At 39.5% G+C, this 18,905-nt stretch overlaps 1 protein-coding gene across 1 annotated transcript; it reads left to right on the top strand.

Annotated features, from left to right (window-relative positions):
• The first annotated feature begins 4,622 nt into the window (after positions 1 to 4,622).
• LOC116317356 (cytohesin-4-like) lies at positions 4,623 to 16,970 on the top strand. The gene is made up of 13 exons (XM_031736070.2): positions 4,623 to 4,760; positions 7,170 to 7,252; positions 7,759 to 7,823; positions 9,542 to 9,608; positions 10,395 to 10,513; positions 10,706 to 10,786; positions 12,331 to 12,443; positions 12,719 to 12,867; positions 13,392 to 13,503; positions 13,730 to 13,806; positions 14,317 to 14,388; positions 14,495 to 14,649; positions 15,967 to 16,970. The coding sequence occupies exons 1-13, from the start codon at positions 4,742 to 4,744 to the stop codon at positions 16,070 to 16,072; spliced, it is 1,218 nt and encodes a 405-aa protein (XP_031591930.1). The 5' UTR covers positions 4,623 to 4,741; the 3' UTR covers positions 16,073 to 16,970.
• The last annotated feature ends 1,935 nt before the right edge of the window (positions 16,971 to 18,905 follow it).

Raw genomic sequence — 18,905 nt, 5'->3', positions numbered from 1 at the left:
AGTTATGTGTCTGTAAATTTAAAAGGAACAGCATGGTGGTGCAGTGGTCAGCACTATTGTGTGACAGCAATACAATCCTGGATTTAAATCCAGCTGTGGTCCCTCTGTGTGCATCCTAAATGCTGTCCTAATGTATGCATGGGCACTCCCACCTCTCCTCACAGTCCAAAGACATGCATCTAATCAAGTCAAACTTTACTTTTATAAAGACTTAAAACAACAAGTAATGCACATGAATGCTATACAAAATATACATAAGATAAGATAAGATAAGATAAGATAAGATGACCTTTATTAGTCCCATGCGTGGGAAATTTGTTTTGTTAAAGCAGAAAGTGGACAGTGTAAAGTTACATTGCAAAAATTAGAATAGGAATAGAATAAGATAATTTCACTAGCTGGGCCCACGTCCTCATTTTAGGTTTGACAGCGTTTTAGTAGGTAAAGGTGAATGCTTTGACATGAATTGAGCTGCGGTTTGGGGAAGGCCTCAAAGGGGACTGGCGATGGCTCCTGGGCCTGGCAGATCTCCATGTACTAAATAGAAGCAAAGAAGTTAAAGAATGGAGCACAAGGAGGGAGGGTGGGGCACGTAAACGAGAATGATCAGCTTGCAGAACTGGGGGAACCTACTGTATATAGATGAGAGCCGGAAGGAGCGTGTTTGGAGGCGTGGTCCTGCTCCTGAGATTCAGATACATAATCTCCAAAAGAATGAGAATAAAAATACTGTACACAATAGAATAGAATAGAATAAAATACTATATACAATAGAATAGAAATAGAATACACATACTATAACTGAGTAAAATACAATGTTGTCAGAAAAAGAGAATTGCACTTAGTGTTATTGCACGTGTGGATGTGTGTGTTTGGTCAGTTGAAGTCTTTGTTGTGGAGTCTGACAGCAGATGGAAGAAAAGACCTGCGGTATCTCTCCGTCCCACACCGTGGGTGCCGCAGCCACTGAAGGAGCTGCTCAGTGCTGTCAGAGTCTCCTGCATGGGGTGGGAGATGTTGTCCATCAGTGATGACAGCTTAGCCACCATTCTCCTGTCACTCACCACCTCCACTGGGTCCAGAGGGCATCCTAGAACAGAGCTGGCCCTCCGGATCAGCCTGTTCAGTGTCTTCCTGTCCCCAGCAAAGATGTTGCCAGCCCAGCAGACCACACCGTAAAAGATGGCTGAGGCCACCACAGAGTCATAGAAGGTCTTCAGGAGTGGTCCAAAAGACCTGAGTCTCTGCAGCAGGTACAGCCTGCTCTGCCCTTTCCTGTAGAGGGCGTCTGAATTGTAGGTCCAGTCCAATTTATTGTTCAGATGAACACCAAGGTACCTGTAGCTGTCCACAGCCTCAATGTCCATACCTTGAATGTTCAGTGGTTGCAGTGGAGGATGTTTGTGCCTGTGGAAGTCTACCACCAGCTCCTTGGTTTTACTAGTGTTGATCTGGAGGTAGTTCAGCTGGCACCAGTCCACAAAGTCATGGGTCAGTTCTCTGTACTCCTTGTCGTCCCCATCAGTGATGAGGCCGACTATTGCAGAGTCAACAGAGAACTTCTGCAGGAAGCACTGGGTGGAGTTGTGGGAGAAGTCTGCAGTGTAGATGGTGAAGAGGAACGGAGCCAGAACCCTTCCCTGTGGGGCCCCCATACTGCAGATGACCCTGTCCGACACACAGCCCTGAGTCCTCACATACTGTGGTCGGTCGGTGACGTAGTCCAGTATCCATGTTGTGAGGTGATGGTCCACTCCAGAGTTCTCCAGCTTGTAACAATACAAATCAACAATAAACATGCCCTGAAATACACAATAAATCATGAACTCTAATAAATTTAAAAAATGCCATCAAATAAAACAATAATAGAAAAAAACAAGACTGTGCTTGCACAATAAAAGCCAGGATGTACGGTACCAACAAGAACAAGTAGGTTTTTATGGGTGTTTTAAAATAATTGGGTTACTGGGCATCTCTAATGTGAAAAGGTAGGTTGTTCCAAAGATTAGGGGCCACGACTAAAAAGGCTCTCTCACCTCCCATTTTTAAGCCTACATTTAAGAATGTACAAGAGCAGTTGGTTCATAGACCTCATTGATGTAGTCGGGGTGTAGGGCTATAAAAGTTCAGTAGTAGGGTGCAGTAGGTGCAGTTTTATTTACATATATATGTGCTTTATATTGTAAGGTAAAGTCCTTAGAATAATACAAAGAAAACAGAGAAACCCCAAAAATCAGATGGCTCCCCTATAAGCAAGCACACTGGCGACAGTGGGTAGGAAAAACTCCCTTTTAACAGGAAAAAAACTCCAGTGGAACTAGACTTGGGAGGGGCAGCCGTCTGCTGAGAGCGGTTGGGGGTGAGAGGAGGAAGACAGAACAAAGACATGCTATGGAAAAGAGACATTTTAATAATAACTAATGATTAAATGTAGAGAGGTGTATAAACACAGAGAGTGAGTGAAGACTGTGGAAGCCCCCAGCAGCCTACACCTAGTGTAGCATAACTAAGAAAGGATTCAGGGTCACCTGATCCAGCCCAAACTGTATGTTTTATCAAAAAGGAAGGCTTTAGGCCTAGTCTTAAAAGTAGAGACCGTGTCTGTCTTCCAAATCCAAACTGGGATCTGGTTCCACAGAAAAAAGGGCCTGAAAGTTTAAGGCTCTGCCTCCCAGTTTACTTTTAGATATCCACAAGATAACCACAAGCCTGACGTCTGAGAGCAAAGTGCTCTATTGCGATGGTGATACTACGAGCTCTTTAAGATAAGATGGGGCCTGATTATTCAAGACCTTGTACGTGATGAGAAGGATTTTAAATTCAATTCTGGATTCAACAGGTACCAAATGAAGAGAAGCCATTATGGGAGAAATACGCTCTCCTTTTCTAGTCCCTGTCAGTATTTCTGCTGAAGCATGTTGGATCATTAGTACATCCTAAGAGTACTATGAGAGAATTATAATAGTCGAGCCTAGAAGTATTAAAAGCATGAACTAGTTTTTCGGCATCACTGTAGTCTTAAAAATGGCATTTTGAGGTGGGTCTTGTGATGGTGCAATGCTGTTGTAATCATCCTGTTTCTTTCCTTTCAAAAGACAAGCTGCTGCATTGTGTACAGTTTGCAGGTGATGAAGCAACATGGTTCGTATAGGCAGATATATTTGCAGATCATCTGCAAGGCAAAGAAAGGAGAAGTTCTGCTTTTTAAAAATGGACCCCAAGGCAATCATATATACAGAGAGAGCCCCGAGTTACCCCAAACAGTTAAAAAGCCTGTCATTAAAACCTCTTGAAAGGGGTTTTTTCTGTGTAATGCTGTGCTTGAAACCAGTCTAGATTTTCTCAGAGATACGACCTAAATCAAATTATATATATTTGGATCTATTTGAATCCAATTATATATTTCTATGCTCTTTTACCAAAGTCCGAGAGAAGGACTCTTTGTAATGGGTCTGTACTTCATGTTTATAAGCATTAGATCAACAATACCTGGCCCAAAGATACTGTTTCCAGGAAGCTGTAAGATGACGGCACATGTTGAACTATTTCCATTAAGCAAGACAAAAACACAACTTCACACAACCACGCAAGAAAAACAGCATTTGTGATGTTCATCTACAACCACTAGATGGCACTTTAGCAACAGTTTTTGCTTTGACTGTCACGTTTAAAACTCTGAGCATCTACAGCAGTTGCTCTTCCTTTATCTGTCACAGTTATTTAAACTATTGTTTTTCTTAAATTTGTTTGACTTCTTACCTCACTTTTTTGAGAAAAACATTATTCAGAATACACATTAACACCTCGCTTTTATAATAGTTATAATGTCAGGTTTAATTATGAAGACTTTATATTCATATGCTCTTTTCTCCTTCTGCTAATGTTCCTTGAATAATTTTACTGCCGTTTCCAAAGTGTGTTTAAACTACTGTAAAACCTCAATTTGTGTATGGTTACCTTGGGAGGATGCAACATGCAAAATTCAACCCGTTAACTACTCGTTGGCTTTTCAACAGTGCAAGCTTTCAGCTGTCAAATCGGCCGGAGAGCGAGAGTACACTGCGTTAAGCAGAGCAGGAAAGCCACACAGCCTTCAAAATAAAAGTATCACATTTTAGTTAAATAAAGTCACCTGTAATTGTGGTCACATTTTCCCGCGGAAAGGTAAATATATTTCTATCAAGCCTTCGTGGCTCACCTCATCATATGATAACATGATAGTAATGCTTTCCAAACTCTTCTCCTGGCTAGTTTTTACAGCCTTGAGGTACAGAAAACACTCGAAGATTCAACTACATATCAATGGAAGATATCTGCAGATATCTCAGGTTCACAAACCCGTGCAAAAGAAAAAAAAAAGTAGTTTTTTTCTTTTCTTTTCTTTTCTTTTTTTTACATCTGTGTTTTACCCCGACTCTTTCTCTTAATATGCGTTTAAAAACAAAAATGGACAAGTTGACTTCTTGCATCCTGAAATGAAACATGAAAAAAGACCCTCTTTGATCAAATTAAATCTCTGACAAATTCGTTTATTAACCATTTTATTTTGAAGGGTGACCTGTTTGCGGTTTCATGTATGAGTGGTATTGTGACAGATAGGGAAGAGGTGGGGTTGAAAGACAGCATCCACTTCATTCAGCTGTTAATTCACTGTGTGCCAAGGCAGCCTGCGTACCTTGATACATCGACTTTGTTCAGCTGTTTTTGTACTGATTTTTTTCCCCTCTATCCTTGGATATAAATGACTGATTGCCAAATGGGTAAGACTTTTTATTACTGATTTTAATATGTATTTATGTATTTAATATTTACAGAGAACTGAATCGTTTAGATTATTGGTATTTCAATGTAGGTGTAATTTTCAGAGACTGTCACTGGATATTTAAAATTAAAAGGCTCTTTCATGCAATTTACCTTCATAATTGTCTTTTAGTATACTCCTGATGTGTGATACTCTTATTATAAACACACTTGACCTTATGACATGAATTGGATCTTAAAAAGTTACCCAGCTGTTTTATAGAGAAGCTTCAAGTTTCACACTGTCATGTTTCTAACTAAACAGCTGTTATTTGAAGACAAATCATTAGAAATAAATACTGCTATTCCTGGTGCAAACCTTCAGTGCATGCTGAGAACAGCTGGTGGGATGTTTTAGTGATGGGTGTACGCTTCAGCATACACCACTTCTCACTGTTTAACCCTGTGGTCATACATTGTGGGTCTCAGCAGCTGAAATGGGGAAGAGACTCATATTCACATACACGTCACCGACTGTAACATTTAAAAGGAAGTTGCAAAGATCCCTAAACTACTTTAAAACGTAACTTAAAGTCAGCGGTTATTTTTCGGATTGGTAATTTGGTATCTAAATTACATAAACAAAGGCTCCGATGATTTAAGCATGTCAGCTTTGTTGCACAAGATGTGTAAAGGAAGGGTGGGGAAGTGGAAGCGCTGTGGTCACATCATTAACAGCAAACAACATATCTCTACAGGAAGTATTGGCAGTTAGCAGTCTTTTACCTTTAAATATACTAAAAAAGATTTATTTTCTCTAAGGATGAATGTTAAAAAAAAAGGTTTTACACATTCAGTATGGCCTGAATGCTGCTGAGGAACCACAGAGTTCATACACTTTGCTTTGCTTATCATAACATCTCATCATCTATGCTGATGATAAAAATATGTTGCTTTGTTGTTGTTTTTTTTCTTAAAGAAACCTCTCTTCATTTTCTAAAATCTAAAAAACAGGTGTTTAATTTTGTCTTTATCTATGTAAAACACAAATACAGAGAAAATTAAATGGAATTTGCTGAGAGAGGATGTTGGGTAAACCGCCAAATGGTATGACGCTTTTGTTAACGATTCATTTTTAAGCCAAACAGGAGGTCAGTGCTCTTTTAAGATGATGCAACTTCGGTGACCTGCAGTGGAGCTGCTTTGCAAACTTATTCTGCTACAAATAAGGCCTCAGAGACAAAATTCAAAGTGCACAAGGAATTAAAAAAAAAAAATGCGCCTTACTAAAAATTGACCGTACCTTGATATTAACCCTGGCCCTGCATATGTGAAGGCGAGTGACACTGGCTATCATTAGACATGTTTCTACTGCAGATGGTGAGTTGGCATGAACATTTATAGAAATGGTAATAGTAACGGTGCCTCTTTTTTGTTTCTGAGGCTGTGCAGTAATGTTTCAATTATGCTCAGTTGTGGGCGTCGGAAAAGGGCTGTTCAGTCCCAAGAGGACCCTCGTACAGTCATGGCTGTGAGAAAGTATAACCTCCGCCTAAGCTGGCCACAGCTTCTACATATTTCTGTCACATTCAAGTTTGTATAATGGAACAGGAGTGAGGCAAATGAATGTGGTTGTTGCATTGCTGTTTATTGTGTGTGTTTATGTGGCAAACTGATGGCCATGTTTGAGTTTAAAACTGATCAGTACTGATCCATACCCAGAGATATTTCAAAGACACTCGGAAGCAGCTGTTTCCAGTGGAGGCGCCTTTTTTCTCCTCCAGAGCCTGGTTTGAAAATTCTCCTACAGGTGCAGACAAAGCTCAAAAGTGTGGGGGCTGCTCTAAAAGGGGCCCTCAAGTTTCCCCAGTGGAAAACAGTCTATCACTACTGTGAAGATGAAGGAAACTCTGGGTCATTAAGATAACTAAGCCCCTGTGATGCAACGACCACATGAGACTGATAATGGAATCTAAAATCATAATACGTTAAAACATTATCGATAACCGAGCAAATTTCCAAATATTATTTTCTTCCTTAGAATTAATGATCATTTTAAAAAAACAATTCATGCTATGGCTCTGTTTCTGTTTAACCGAATGGAAATATGAGAAAACTCTCCATGGATTTGCAAGTGTCTCTGTTTTCGAGAACAATATTCACAGTACTGTTTTGTGGTGACAGAAATCATTCATGAAAAAACCGCAGCACCTGTCTCACATATCTTCCAGAGAAGCCGTCTTCCCTATGTTGTGGTTGTTTTTAACTATACTCCACATTTCCAGTGTGCAAATTATTATTCAAATTATTCAAGAACAGCTCCGTTCTGCACGTTTGTTTTAGAGTAGATATTGTTGTATTTGAAGAAGTTGTTGGTGGAATTAGAATTCCTCAGAATCTGTCATAATTTTGTTCCACTTTTTGTTTAGTTTCCTCAGATTTTACACCAGAAGAGAAGATGGAGATCAAAACCATCACAACATATAAAAAAGACCTTCTGGATGATATCCAGGTAACCTGTATACATATACCAGGCATGTCCAAGGTCCAGTACGGGGGCCAATAACAGCCCTAGGGCAGATTTTATATGGCCCCATGGTCCCACAACCACAAACAGAATTAATAAAGTGTCGTTTGTCTTTTCACCTCATGGTAGCAGCACCAATAAGTCACATTTAAAATGAACCTGAGATGCATCTTCAGCAGATCTTTATGTTATTTTACTCCATGTGTAAATGAAAAGCAGATTTATTTTGTTAAGGCTTGAACACCATAATGACAATTCTTGCATTATTAAAAAAATAAAATGCAAAAAAGAAGCATAATGTTTATGTTTCAAAAAAAGACGACAAGGATTGGTGGCCCCTGCGTGATTTTCCATTAATATGGCACTCTTATAAAAAAGAGTTTGGACACCCCTGCCTTATACAATCATCACACTTTTTTTTCGTGTTTTTGTGTTTTTCGTGTTTTTTTTTAAACAATAACAATACTTTTCTTTCTCTCTGTCTTTTCCAGAAGTTAAAAATGGAGATAGACAATGTGATGGCAGAAATACTCAGCTTCGAGTCTGCAGAAGAAAAGTAAGTAGTTTTTTTGTTTATTTGTGTAAAATGGGAAAAACCCTACACCTGCATCATGCACGGAGGTTTCTTTGTCGTGTATTTAGAACACCTACACAATGCCACTGCCAAAAAACATGTAAATGTCCTACATGACTCAGTGACACTGTGCCTTTCAAGTTTCTCTTCTTCCAATGATTACTAACACTTGAAAAGAATTTTCCACTTATAACATATTGATTAGCTATTTTTTTGACGAGCAAATTGTTTTTTGTTTCACAGTTGTGGGCAAAATTATGCAGCACTTTCCCCCTAATTACAGTCACTGATCCAAACTAGGCTGCTAGTCAGTAGAATGAGATGTATGAAACCTGTTGCAACCAGTGAGTCTCGGATGTTTATTGTGCATCAAATGTGCCATATTGTGCAACTTCCAAAAAAATAATTATGTATTAATGATGTTAATTCTATAGTACTTTGCAAAAGACTTGAGGCAGATGTAATTTCATCATATTTTGCTTCCAAAGAGCCAAACTTTTGCAGTGGTTCTTTGGTTGCTTTCTGAAGGCTTTAAAAGTGGTTCATTAGACATTGGCTGCTTTTTCACTTATTCTCTGTCCTGTCACATCATTAGTCGACAACATGGCATATTTCAATTCAATTCAGTTTAATTCAATTCTATTCTATCTATATAGCGCAAAATCACAACAACAGTTGCCTCAAGGTGTTTTATATTGTAAGGTAAAGACCCTAAGATGATACAGATAAAACCCCAACAATCAGGGGACCTTCTATGAGCAAGCACTTGGCAACAGTGTGAAGGAAAAACTGCCTTTTAACGGGAAGAAATCTCTGGGAGAAGCAGGCTCAGGGAGGGGCGGCCATCTGTCACGATCTCGGCACGGCATGCGTCATATCCTTAAAGCAGTTTGAGGAAACTGGACAAGTAGAGGAAAAAAAGAGGAAGCTGAGGCCTGAAAGATAATCTACAGCAAATGACAGTACAGTCATGTCCTTAAGAAATAGGAAAAAAAACTGACACATCGACTACACCGACAATCTACTCTTTGCTGAAGCCTCTTCAGAATTGGTCTCAGTGGAAAGGTGTCTGTCGAGAAGCAATTCTTAAGGAAGGGAAACCAGGAGAAAAGACTCAAGTCAGTCATAGCAGATCTTATGGAGCAATAAAGTCATAGTTGAAGTTTTTGGTTCAGATTGTAGGCAGTATGTATGTAGGAAATAAGAAAAGAGGCACAACAATGAGTCTCTACAGCCATAGTGGAGGATCTGACCTGGTTTGGGACTGCATTTCAGACAGGGCTGTTCGGATTCTTTTCAAAACTGTGGGAATTATGAATGCAGAAAAATATTGTCAGGTTTTGATCCACCATGTAATACCATCTGGAAAGTGCATGATCCCAACAAACTGACAGTGCAGTAAAACAAACCTGGATAGAAAAATATACAATGGAGCATATACAATTGGCCTCCACTGAAGCTGGACCTCAGCATTATTAAAGCAGTTTGGGATCATCTTGATAAAGAATGGACATAAAGACAGCCAACATCCAAAGAGGAGATTTGAATGTCATTTAAGAAGGCTACACATGCAGTCCTGTGCAGTGTTTTTGCACCGAGCATGTGTGCAAAGAAAATGAAAAAGAACAAATGTAAGACTTTTATCCAGCTCATTCAAGATGTCCACGACTGACATTTTCTCATTATTGTTGATTTTTCAGCAAAGCAATAGAGAAAAACAAACAATTTGCGAATGGGAAGAAGAAATTCAACATGGACCCTAAAAAGGTAAGCTGGATCAACTCGAAAAGGAATAACTTTTCTTTATTCCTGAAGAATTAAAAAACAAACAAACAAAACAGCCTCTTTGCATTTCACTGTCTGAGCTTTTGCAGCTGAGCACCTTCATCCAGCACAGCAGCTTGTATGTCTTTCATGTCTGTCATACTGAAGGGGCTGCTGTGTCTGTGAACAGAACAGACACCATGGCCCACACCAGAGTTTCTGTGGTTTTGCTTGGAGGTCAAAGTTTTGACTGCTGTGCATGCAAATGTTTGCAACTACTGATACAATGAATAATTCTTATCATGGCTTACTTTCTTTTTTGTTTAGCTTAACTTTACTACAACTTCATATAACTTGACACACTTATATTACGGTGTTCCACTTTAAACCATAGGCAGTCTAAAGTAATATAAACATGACAATCAATGTGTAATCAATGTTGGATTACACAGAAAAGAATTAAGGCAGCATATAGCTGCATGCAGGCAATAACTAAAAGCTTAAGATTCTTTTCCTCTTCAAGCACAGTATCGAGGAGAAAGAGGAAGAGATAACTGAATTTAAGGAATTAGGACTACAGATGCTGTGAACTGGCTGTGTTTTACCAGCATGAGATGAGATCATTGTGAAAGTAGCACACATTAGCCACAGCAGGCAGCGCATGTGTTTCTGTGCATATTTTAAGTGCTATGTCAGAAGCTAAAAATTCTCCTTACCTGTGCAGTTTTAGTGGTAAGGACAAATAGAGCCCAAATGTGAACTTCTGTGAAATGATCTGCTTGCTTGCAGGGAATCAGTTACTTGGTGGAGATTAAGCTGCTGGATGGAAGTGCTCAATCCATCGCTGAGTTTCTCTACAAGGAAGAAGGACTCAACAAGACAGCCATTGGAGAATTCCTTGGAGAAAGGTGAGTGAGGCAAGGGAGTGTGCAGACGGCAGTAGTAGGGAGGCCATGAGGATGGGAGTGAAGGAAATGAAAAGGTATAGAATCAGAGTGTGAGGAGGCTAAAACAGAGGATAAGTCAGGATAAGTCTTGTATGGAAAAGTTGAAAACCTTTCTTTTGTTTCATGCATTTTCCCTCACACTCCGCCCCACAGGGAAGAACTCCACCTTCAGACCCTGAAGGCTTTTGTGGAGCTGCACGAGTTCTCCGACCTCAACTTGGTCCAGGCTCTCAGGTCAGCCCCTCTTCATCTGCTGTCTCATAAACATAATTTTTCTTCATGATCATTGTACAAGGATGTTTGCATACACATTTATAATAGTATAATGGATAACACCAATAGGAACCTGACTAAATGCAGACTTGCAGACTTGACCTTTAAACTGCTAAACAAAGACATAAGGCCATAGAAGGACATAACTGAAGTTTAAATGTACCTACGTGGTAATATTTGCACTTATTTATGAGCAAACACAGAGAATAAGATAAATATGTAATCAGAAAGTCTTTTCACAGTCACTAAACTGTAACTGTTATCAGACAAGCAGAAATATATAACTTGTTCACAGTGTGGACAGGCCCATGTTCACTCAGAGGTATCAGGAGCAGGAAAATTACTCCAAACCTTTTGCTACAGAGACAGGCAGATTTAGATTGCAAATGACGACGGCTGCATGGAGGGAAAAAGTATTCCAAAAATATTTGTAAAATTTAGATTTCCAAAGAAAAGAGTATTGATCAAATGTTAAGATTGTGTAGCAAATTAAAATGTCCTTCATCCAAAATGAAAAAAAATGTATAAGGTTAGTCATCGTGGTGATAAATACTCAGGATGGAAACAGTTGTTTACTGTTGTTTATTATGCTTCCAGGCGTGTTGAGAAGTCAAAAAAAAAAAATCTACCCAATGTTGCACGGTAACAGTGATGTCATCGGAGTTATCCTGTCTTTCTGATCTCCTTTCCTCGACCTTGTTAGGATCAAGTAAAATTAACCATGAAAAGGAATTGACAAATAATTTTAAAACAAAAAGTAAAGGAGAAATAAGAACCACGGTGCTTAGAGACTCACCCTTTCATTTTAAAGCAGCTATTTCTGATGCAGGTCCGCTCTAAACCACATTGTTCTAAAGATACACTACATCTGAAATGAGTTCTTACTGTGGTATTTGCAGGGCACAGACACATGGAGAACCCAGTGAATGACTTGATTCCTTTAGTTATTTGATCTACTTCAATGCCTGACTGTATAAAGGCACCCATGACATAAACTTAACTGACATGTTAAAAGAACCTAAAAAGAGGACATAACCAATGCAAATGCTAAACTATATTTTCATACAGCTATTTTGATGGAGAGCACTTCTCTGAACTCATGTAACAAGCCCTTCCCACATGGCCACAACTCATAATGAGCAAACTTGACAAAATTAGAGTATATTAATAACTTTCCATGATGACCAAGCAATTCCAACCCAAGTGTTGAAGATGAAATTTGTCAGAATTTCACAAGCAGTAGAACCGAACTTGATTCTCACATTAAATGTAACCTTTCCTGTCCTTGTATGCTGACGTTAACATGTTATATAGATGGCTCCACCACAGGTCACACTGACCGATCCGCTGTTAATCAGTCCTTCAGCACAAAAGCAACCATAAAGTCCAGACTTTGAGACTTGCTACAGACACACAGTGCGTCTCCTGTCTACTCGCTGATAAACAGCTTCATGTGTATTGTTAGCATACTGAGGTGTTCTGCCTTTGCGGTGTGTATGTGACAGACAGTTTCTGTGGAGTTTCCGTCTGCCTGGTGAAGCTCAGAAGATTGACCGTATGATGGAGGCCTTCGCCACCCGCTACTGCGACTGCAACCCCGACGTCTTCCAGTCAACTGGTGGGCTTCAATATGCATTCTATATTCATACTTCCTGTTTGAACTGTGTGTCAAAAACAAGACTGTGTGTGAGAGAGTTGAGGTTTTGTTTTTTTAATTACCGCACCATCTTTGTATTTTTGACATTCATGTCTTCCTTTCTACTTTGTTTTTGTGCTTTCTCCTTGTCACTGATTCTTTATTTCTCTATTCAGTAACAAAAATGCATATGTGAAACACTGGCTCAGGCTTCCTCTTATTCTTTGTGTGCATATGCATCTTCCTCTTAACACCAGACACGTGCTACATCCTGTCTTTTGCCATCATCATGTTGAACACGAGCCTTCACAACCCCAACGTGAAGGACAAAACCACTCTGGAGCGTTTCATCTCCATGAACAGAGGCATCAACAATGGAGAGGACCTACCTAATGATCTGCTGTCGGTGAGAACCTCTCAAAAAGCAATCACAGCGCCCACGTAGACGCCAAGAAGCAATTACCTAAATGGACACACAGCTAACATTTTATCCTCTGGACATTCATTCATCACACATTTTCAGCTCCCTAGTGATGTAAAAGAAACAGCTAGCTCATATTGTGAATAATAAGAGGAAGGTGAACAAGAAGAAATTGTGTTAAAAGGTTTTTTTTAAGTCATTGACTGGTAACGTCAAAATGAAACAGAAGCTAACAATAATATTATTTATTACAGTATTTGTAACGAAAAGTAAAACCACACAGTTCCTTTCCTCCTCGAGAAAGTAATACCTGTATTTCATAGTCGCCACTAATGTGGAACTGAAACACACACAAACATGAAAACATCCAGGTTGCTCTTATGCCCATCTTCCACCGACAGGTCAGTCGAGGCCGTCGGCGGGTTACAGGAGGCTTAGGATCATATTTTATATTCACCTGCAATTCAATTAATGGTTGCATTTCATTTCATTTCACTCTCTCCGCACAGAAACTGTACGAGAGCATACGCAACGAGCCCTTCAAAATCCCAGAGGACGATGGGAATGATCTGACTCACACCTTCTTCAACCCCGACAGAGAAGGATGGCTCCTCAAACTTGGTAAAATCCCACCCAGACAACATGCTTAAACAGTGGACTTTTTTTTGTGCTAAGCGTGCTTTGCCCTGCTGTGTGGCATCACATCTTAGTAATTTGCTACACAAACAGGAAAGTACAGAGGAAGCACGGAGAGAATGACCCAATACTGGAAGATTCTCATGTGTGCTTGCAAGTGACACAATATCCCCAACCAACAGCCCACATTTTTGTTGTCTCTCTATTTCAGGAGGTCGGGTTAAGACGTGGAAGAGGCGATGGTTCATTCTGACAGACAACTGCCTCTACTACTTCGAGTACACCACTGTAAGGCCTCTATCAAACTCATCATGCTGTCACTGTGTATTTGTCCTTCTCTTGCTGTTGCTAAGCTCTTTTGATGAATCAGGTGAATGGCATCATAGGTGGTAGGGTTTGCTCAGTTTTCTTTTACATATCACTGACATCAAAGTTGTAGTTATGAAAACCTAACTGGAACATAGAGACCGTTGTGCTGAAAACGCCCATGTTTTATGACGTGTCTTTTTTTTTCTTGGCTAATATTACAGATAAAAATGGCACATTAATGCCTTTAATCTTTGAAGATGTATGATGAAATTCTCAGTGAGTTACATGGTATTACTCAGGCTTTGAATAGCAAAATGTAATTTTATTTCCAGTAACAGTGTCACTTAATAATCGTATATCAGGTATCCCTATCTTTTCTGCTTCCCTTTTTTTCTGACATTGGTAACATTTTTTTATTCGCATCTCTACATTTTTTTGTTTTTTTACCCACCTGACTCATCAATAAATGTCTTTTGGATATGCCTGTAGGATAAAGAGCCCCGAGGCATCATCCCGCTGGAGAATCTCTGTGTTAGAGAAGTGCATTACCCTCGTAAACCGGTAAGATCCTGTCAGCTGTTCAAGCAGAACACAAACACATTCTGCAAGCTGATAAACTGATAGATTCTAAGAGAGACTTTTATGTTGATGGTCTTGCATCATGTAGTACTGTCTGGAGCTGTACAACCCCAACAGTCGAGGGCAGAAGATCAAAGCATGTAAGACAGAGACGGATGGCAGGGTGGTGGAGGGGAAACACCAGTCCTACACAATCTGTGCCTCCAGCGCAGAAGAGAGAGATTCCTGGATTGAGGCCATCAGGTCAGACCACACACACACACACACACACACACACAGTTCTTTCAATTAGGTCAATGAAGCTGATTATGTTCAGCTATTCACACCGGATGTGCGCAGAACCGCCAGTCTTATCTCATTACTTGCTAACAAAGTTGGTTAGAAAAAAGCACAGTTGGTGCCTGGCTATTTAGAAGCAGCGCTGCAAGTACAACACATGCACAGAAAGCATTAGCATTAGTGCTGTGCAATACTGCGAAGTTTTGTTATTGATCTGACACCAAGTACCTAGAGGGCCAATATTGCCGATACTAATAGCAACACTAAAGGCAGCTTCTGTAGGCAAGAGGAGTGCAGTATGACTTATGAGATGAATCATCACAAATTTCTGATTCTGAACACATTTTAATGTCCAATACATTACTGTGATTTTTACTTCTCATAATAATTAAGATAAGAAATCACACTTTTCAGCTTTTCATGTATTTTAAAACATGTTTTTTTGGAGAACTATAAATGTACATCCCTGGTTATAGGCTGTAAATAAAATGTATGTGACAGTCAACATTAAGAGATTCAGACAGTTTCCATAGCACTTTGTAATAATGTCACAATATTAAGCATGTGTAAGGTGTAAGTAAGATATTAGCAAGTGCTGAATTGGTCATTTATATATCATTACTCCTCCTTAGTATGTCATTTATAAATACAGATTTGTTTATTTATCCATGTGTTATTGTTACACCATGTAACTATGTACAGCTATTATTCCCAGTAATAATCATAATCATTAGTCATAATAATAAAGCTATATTCATAAATGGCATACTAAAGAGGAATAATGATGTATAACTGATGAATTAAGGACTTGCTTATACCTTAATAATGCTAAATAGACATTATTATAATGTTCTGCTGGTATTTGGATCAGTCGCCCACACTAACCACTAGTACTTGGTTGCAGTCATGCTTGTTGCTGACTCTTCTTTTAGCGATATTTTTGGTTTTCAGCAGTTTCAGAAAGAGTCTTTCTAATGAAAGATGCATGTCTTTGTTCTCTAGTGCCAACGTTACATATCTGACTCATGTAGCTTTAGTTTGAACTCAGCACCCTGGTGCATTTTGGAACAGCAGCATTAGCACTGAGGACAGTGCTTTAATCCACTGAAATAAAAAACTAATGCCTATACCAGGATTAATCCGAATGCCAATGGAAAATGTGTTCTTCAATAAGCCAAGAGCAATACATAGTTATGTATTGTTATTTAACTATATATTGTTATATAAGCTTTTGTTAACCTCCTATAAGCTAATGTCAGCCTTTTTTCTATCTTCAAATAGGGCAAGCATCACCAAGGATCCGTTCTACGACTTGGTCTCAGTCCGTAAGAAAAAGGTGATACACCAAACTCCCCAGGACTCAGCACAGCAGGATCCGACCTCGTGAATGTTCAGCTCACTGCACCGTGCACTGTGGATTGTAATTTCTTTTGAAAATCGTTTTAACCACCCTGCAACAAAAGGGCAATGGAGGCTTCAGAAACACACTGACGGTGGTGGTTTAGACTAAAAAAGAGACTTCCCTTTCCACTTCTCCTTTCATAAACTGAGAAACAGTGTCAGAGGTGAAAAACTGACTCATTTGTGTTGTTCATGGCATCAGCACAGCATGCCAAGGAGCGCGTGGCAACAAATGCTTTGGGCCCACGCGAGGAGATATCTCGGTTTAGGTTAAGACATTTGACAGTGCGTGTTTACTGCACTTGTTTTCCTTTCTGCAGTGAGAAGATGATTCTTTTGGTTTGATTTTCGCCTAACCAAGTATCTCAGCTAAGGAAGAAAAATTAAACATGTGATGTCTCAGCAGTTCCATGAATGCTATTAAAAGGCGCATATAGGGCACAGCGTCTTACTCAACTCAGTTCTCGTAGTGCTCAGAAGCGGACATTTATAGAGTGACTTTATTTCTGTCTGGTGGACAGCTTTAAGTTTTATTGCAAATGCATTGGAAGGTATGGTGTTATCTCAGCGAAGTGTGTAGTTTGTACAGAATCATTTTCACGTATGTAAATATGTTTTTCAGTTGTTTGGATCTTATATAGTCACATCAAATGCATGTTAATACACAGAAGCTTGCCTATGTTTTTGTCATGTAAATTGAAAGGACAGTGCAATAGGAACATGCATATTATATCCGCTTTGTAACAAATTTACTGTGTAAATTGAAATCATTTAACCATTCATTGTGTTTTGTGTCAGTCTATATACTGCATATATTTGATCAATGTAAATACTGTATTTTTTATGCTCTCACGAAATGATTATTTAATAAAAAGGTGTTTTTATGTGTGTCTGTTTGAAAAGGAGTATTTTGTTTTCATACTTTGATCTTGACAGCTGTGTTTGCAGTTGAATGCGCACTGAAACCATTCAGCCACACCTTACTTCCTCATATATATTTTGTATGAAGATATGTTTGGTTTACATCCTTGGGTGAAGCACCTAAAACCACCTCTGTGGTTTGATGTGGCAGGCTTGTCGCGTACAGAGGTTTAGGAACTGTGTGTGAGAATTTTGTCAAAACCATCTTTTTTCTGGCCCATATTTAAAACCATGAGCAACAAGCTTGATGATTCACAACCATAAAACTTGTAAGTGACTCTCCTGTAACAAGCAGCTATTGTATCAGTTTTTTAGACTTTTTCCTTCTCCTTTGGGTTACTTCCTTTAGGAGTCATCGTAGCAAATCTGCCTGACTACATTTATAAATCTTCCTCCTTTTCCTCCTGCCTGGCAGCTCAATCTTCAGCATCGTTTGTGCACATATCCAAATCGTCTCAGCCATGCCTCTCTAACTTTGTCTCCAAACTGCTCAAACTGAGCTGTCCCTCTGATGTGCTCATTTTTTAATCTAGTCCATCCTGGTCGCCCCCAGTGAAGCTCTTTTACAGCTTCATTTTTTCCACCTCCAGCTTGGCTTCCTGTCTTTTTGTCAGAGTGACCGACTCATCCTTGCTGCTATATTTCTTTCACAAATGACCCCTGACACTTGTCTCCACCCACTCCACCCTGCCTACACGCTCTTCTTCACCTCTCTTGTACACTGTCCATTGCTTTGAATGGTCAACCCAATGCATTTAGACCTGTTCTCTTCATTACAGCTTCTCCTTGCAGCTTCTCTGTTACACCAGGCCATCTCACACACATGTATTCTGTCTCACGTCTGCTGACTTTCATTTCTTTTTTCTGCACAGCATACAACCAGGTTCGCTCTGGGGTGGCTGTAGCACAGGAAGTAGAGCAGGTCATCTACTAATAGAACCCCTGGCTGCTCCAGTATGCATGCCAAAGCATCGTTGTGCAAGATACTGAACCCCAAGTTGCTCTCTGATGCGTTCATCGGAGTATGAATATGCATGAATGTTAGACAGCAAGAACTTAAGCATATGAATAATTGGGTGAATAAGGCATGTTGTATAAAGCATTCATATAAAATGAGCCCATTGTCTGTGAGCATCATAGTCCAGTGTAAAACTGGAAACAATTCATATTAGTACTTAAAAACCTATCATTAGAAGCCAACATATAGATTACACCTATAGAATGTGGAAATGTTTATTATGTTTACAACATAATACTATTTGTGTTGTACTCATATGCTTAAACCAACAGGTGCATTTTGACTTCATAGCCAAGCCTTTGGTTCACGGTGCAGGCTAAGTAATGACAGCAATGAATTCTGATGTAATTATGATCAAGTTGCAGAAAATTCAACAACGAATGAATACTAATTCATCAGAACTGAGATAACATAATGAATATACATAACGTCATATTTAGACTTGTTGTTATGGTTATGATAACGTGCATCCCTTCAATCTTTGCATTGAGTAAATCAAACATTTATGTTTACGTCAAACTATGAACATCAGCCTCGTGCTCAAGGCATAATGCACAAAAGCAGCACTCTAAATCTGCACACCTGAATGGACTGAAGCGTCTAAATGTCTGTTAAAAAAAATAAACATGAAGGGCTTTAAAGGAAGCATCAATACGCAAGTGACAGGAAACAATGTATTTCAATCCTTGTGCACTGGCAACACACAAAGTGTGTGAGAACACCTCTTCCTGCTGCAGCCTTGACTTCCTGTTTTAGTGCTTTTAGTGTTACAGCAACCATCAACCCTCCCACCCTCCACCCCGAGCCTCACCTCCCCCACACTACCCTCAACTCAGCCCCGAGTTTGTCATCAGGCCTGTGGTTCCTCTTTTTCTTCCCG

The sequence above is a fragment of the Oreochromis aureus genome, linkage group 6, assembly GCF_013358895.1.
Source record: "Oreochromis aureus strain Israel breed Guangdong linkage group 6, ZZ_aureus, whole genome shotgun sequence".
NCBI classification, from domain to species: domain Eukaryota; kingdom Metazoa; phylum Chordata; class Actinopteri; order Cichliformes; family Cichlidae; genus Oreochromis; species Oreochromis aureus.
The sequence above is the reverse complement of the archived record's forward strand: the minus strand, read 5'-3'. Positions and strand labels throughout refer to the sequence as shown.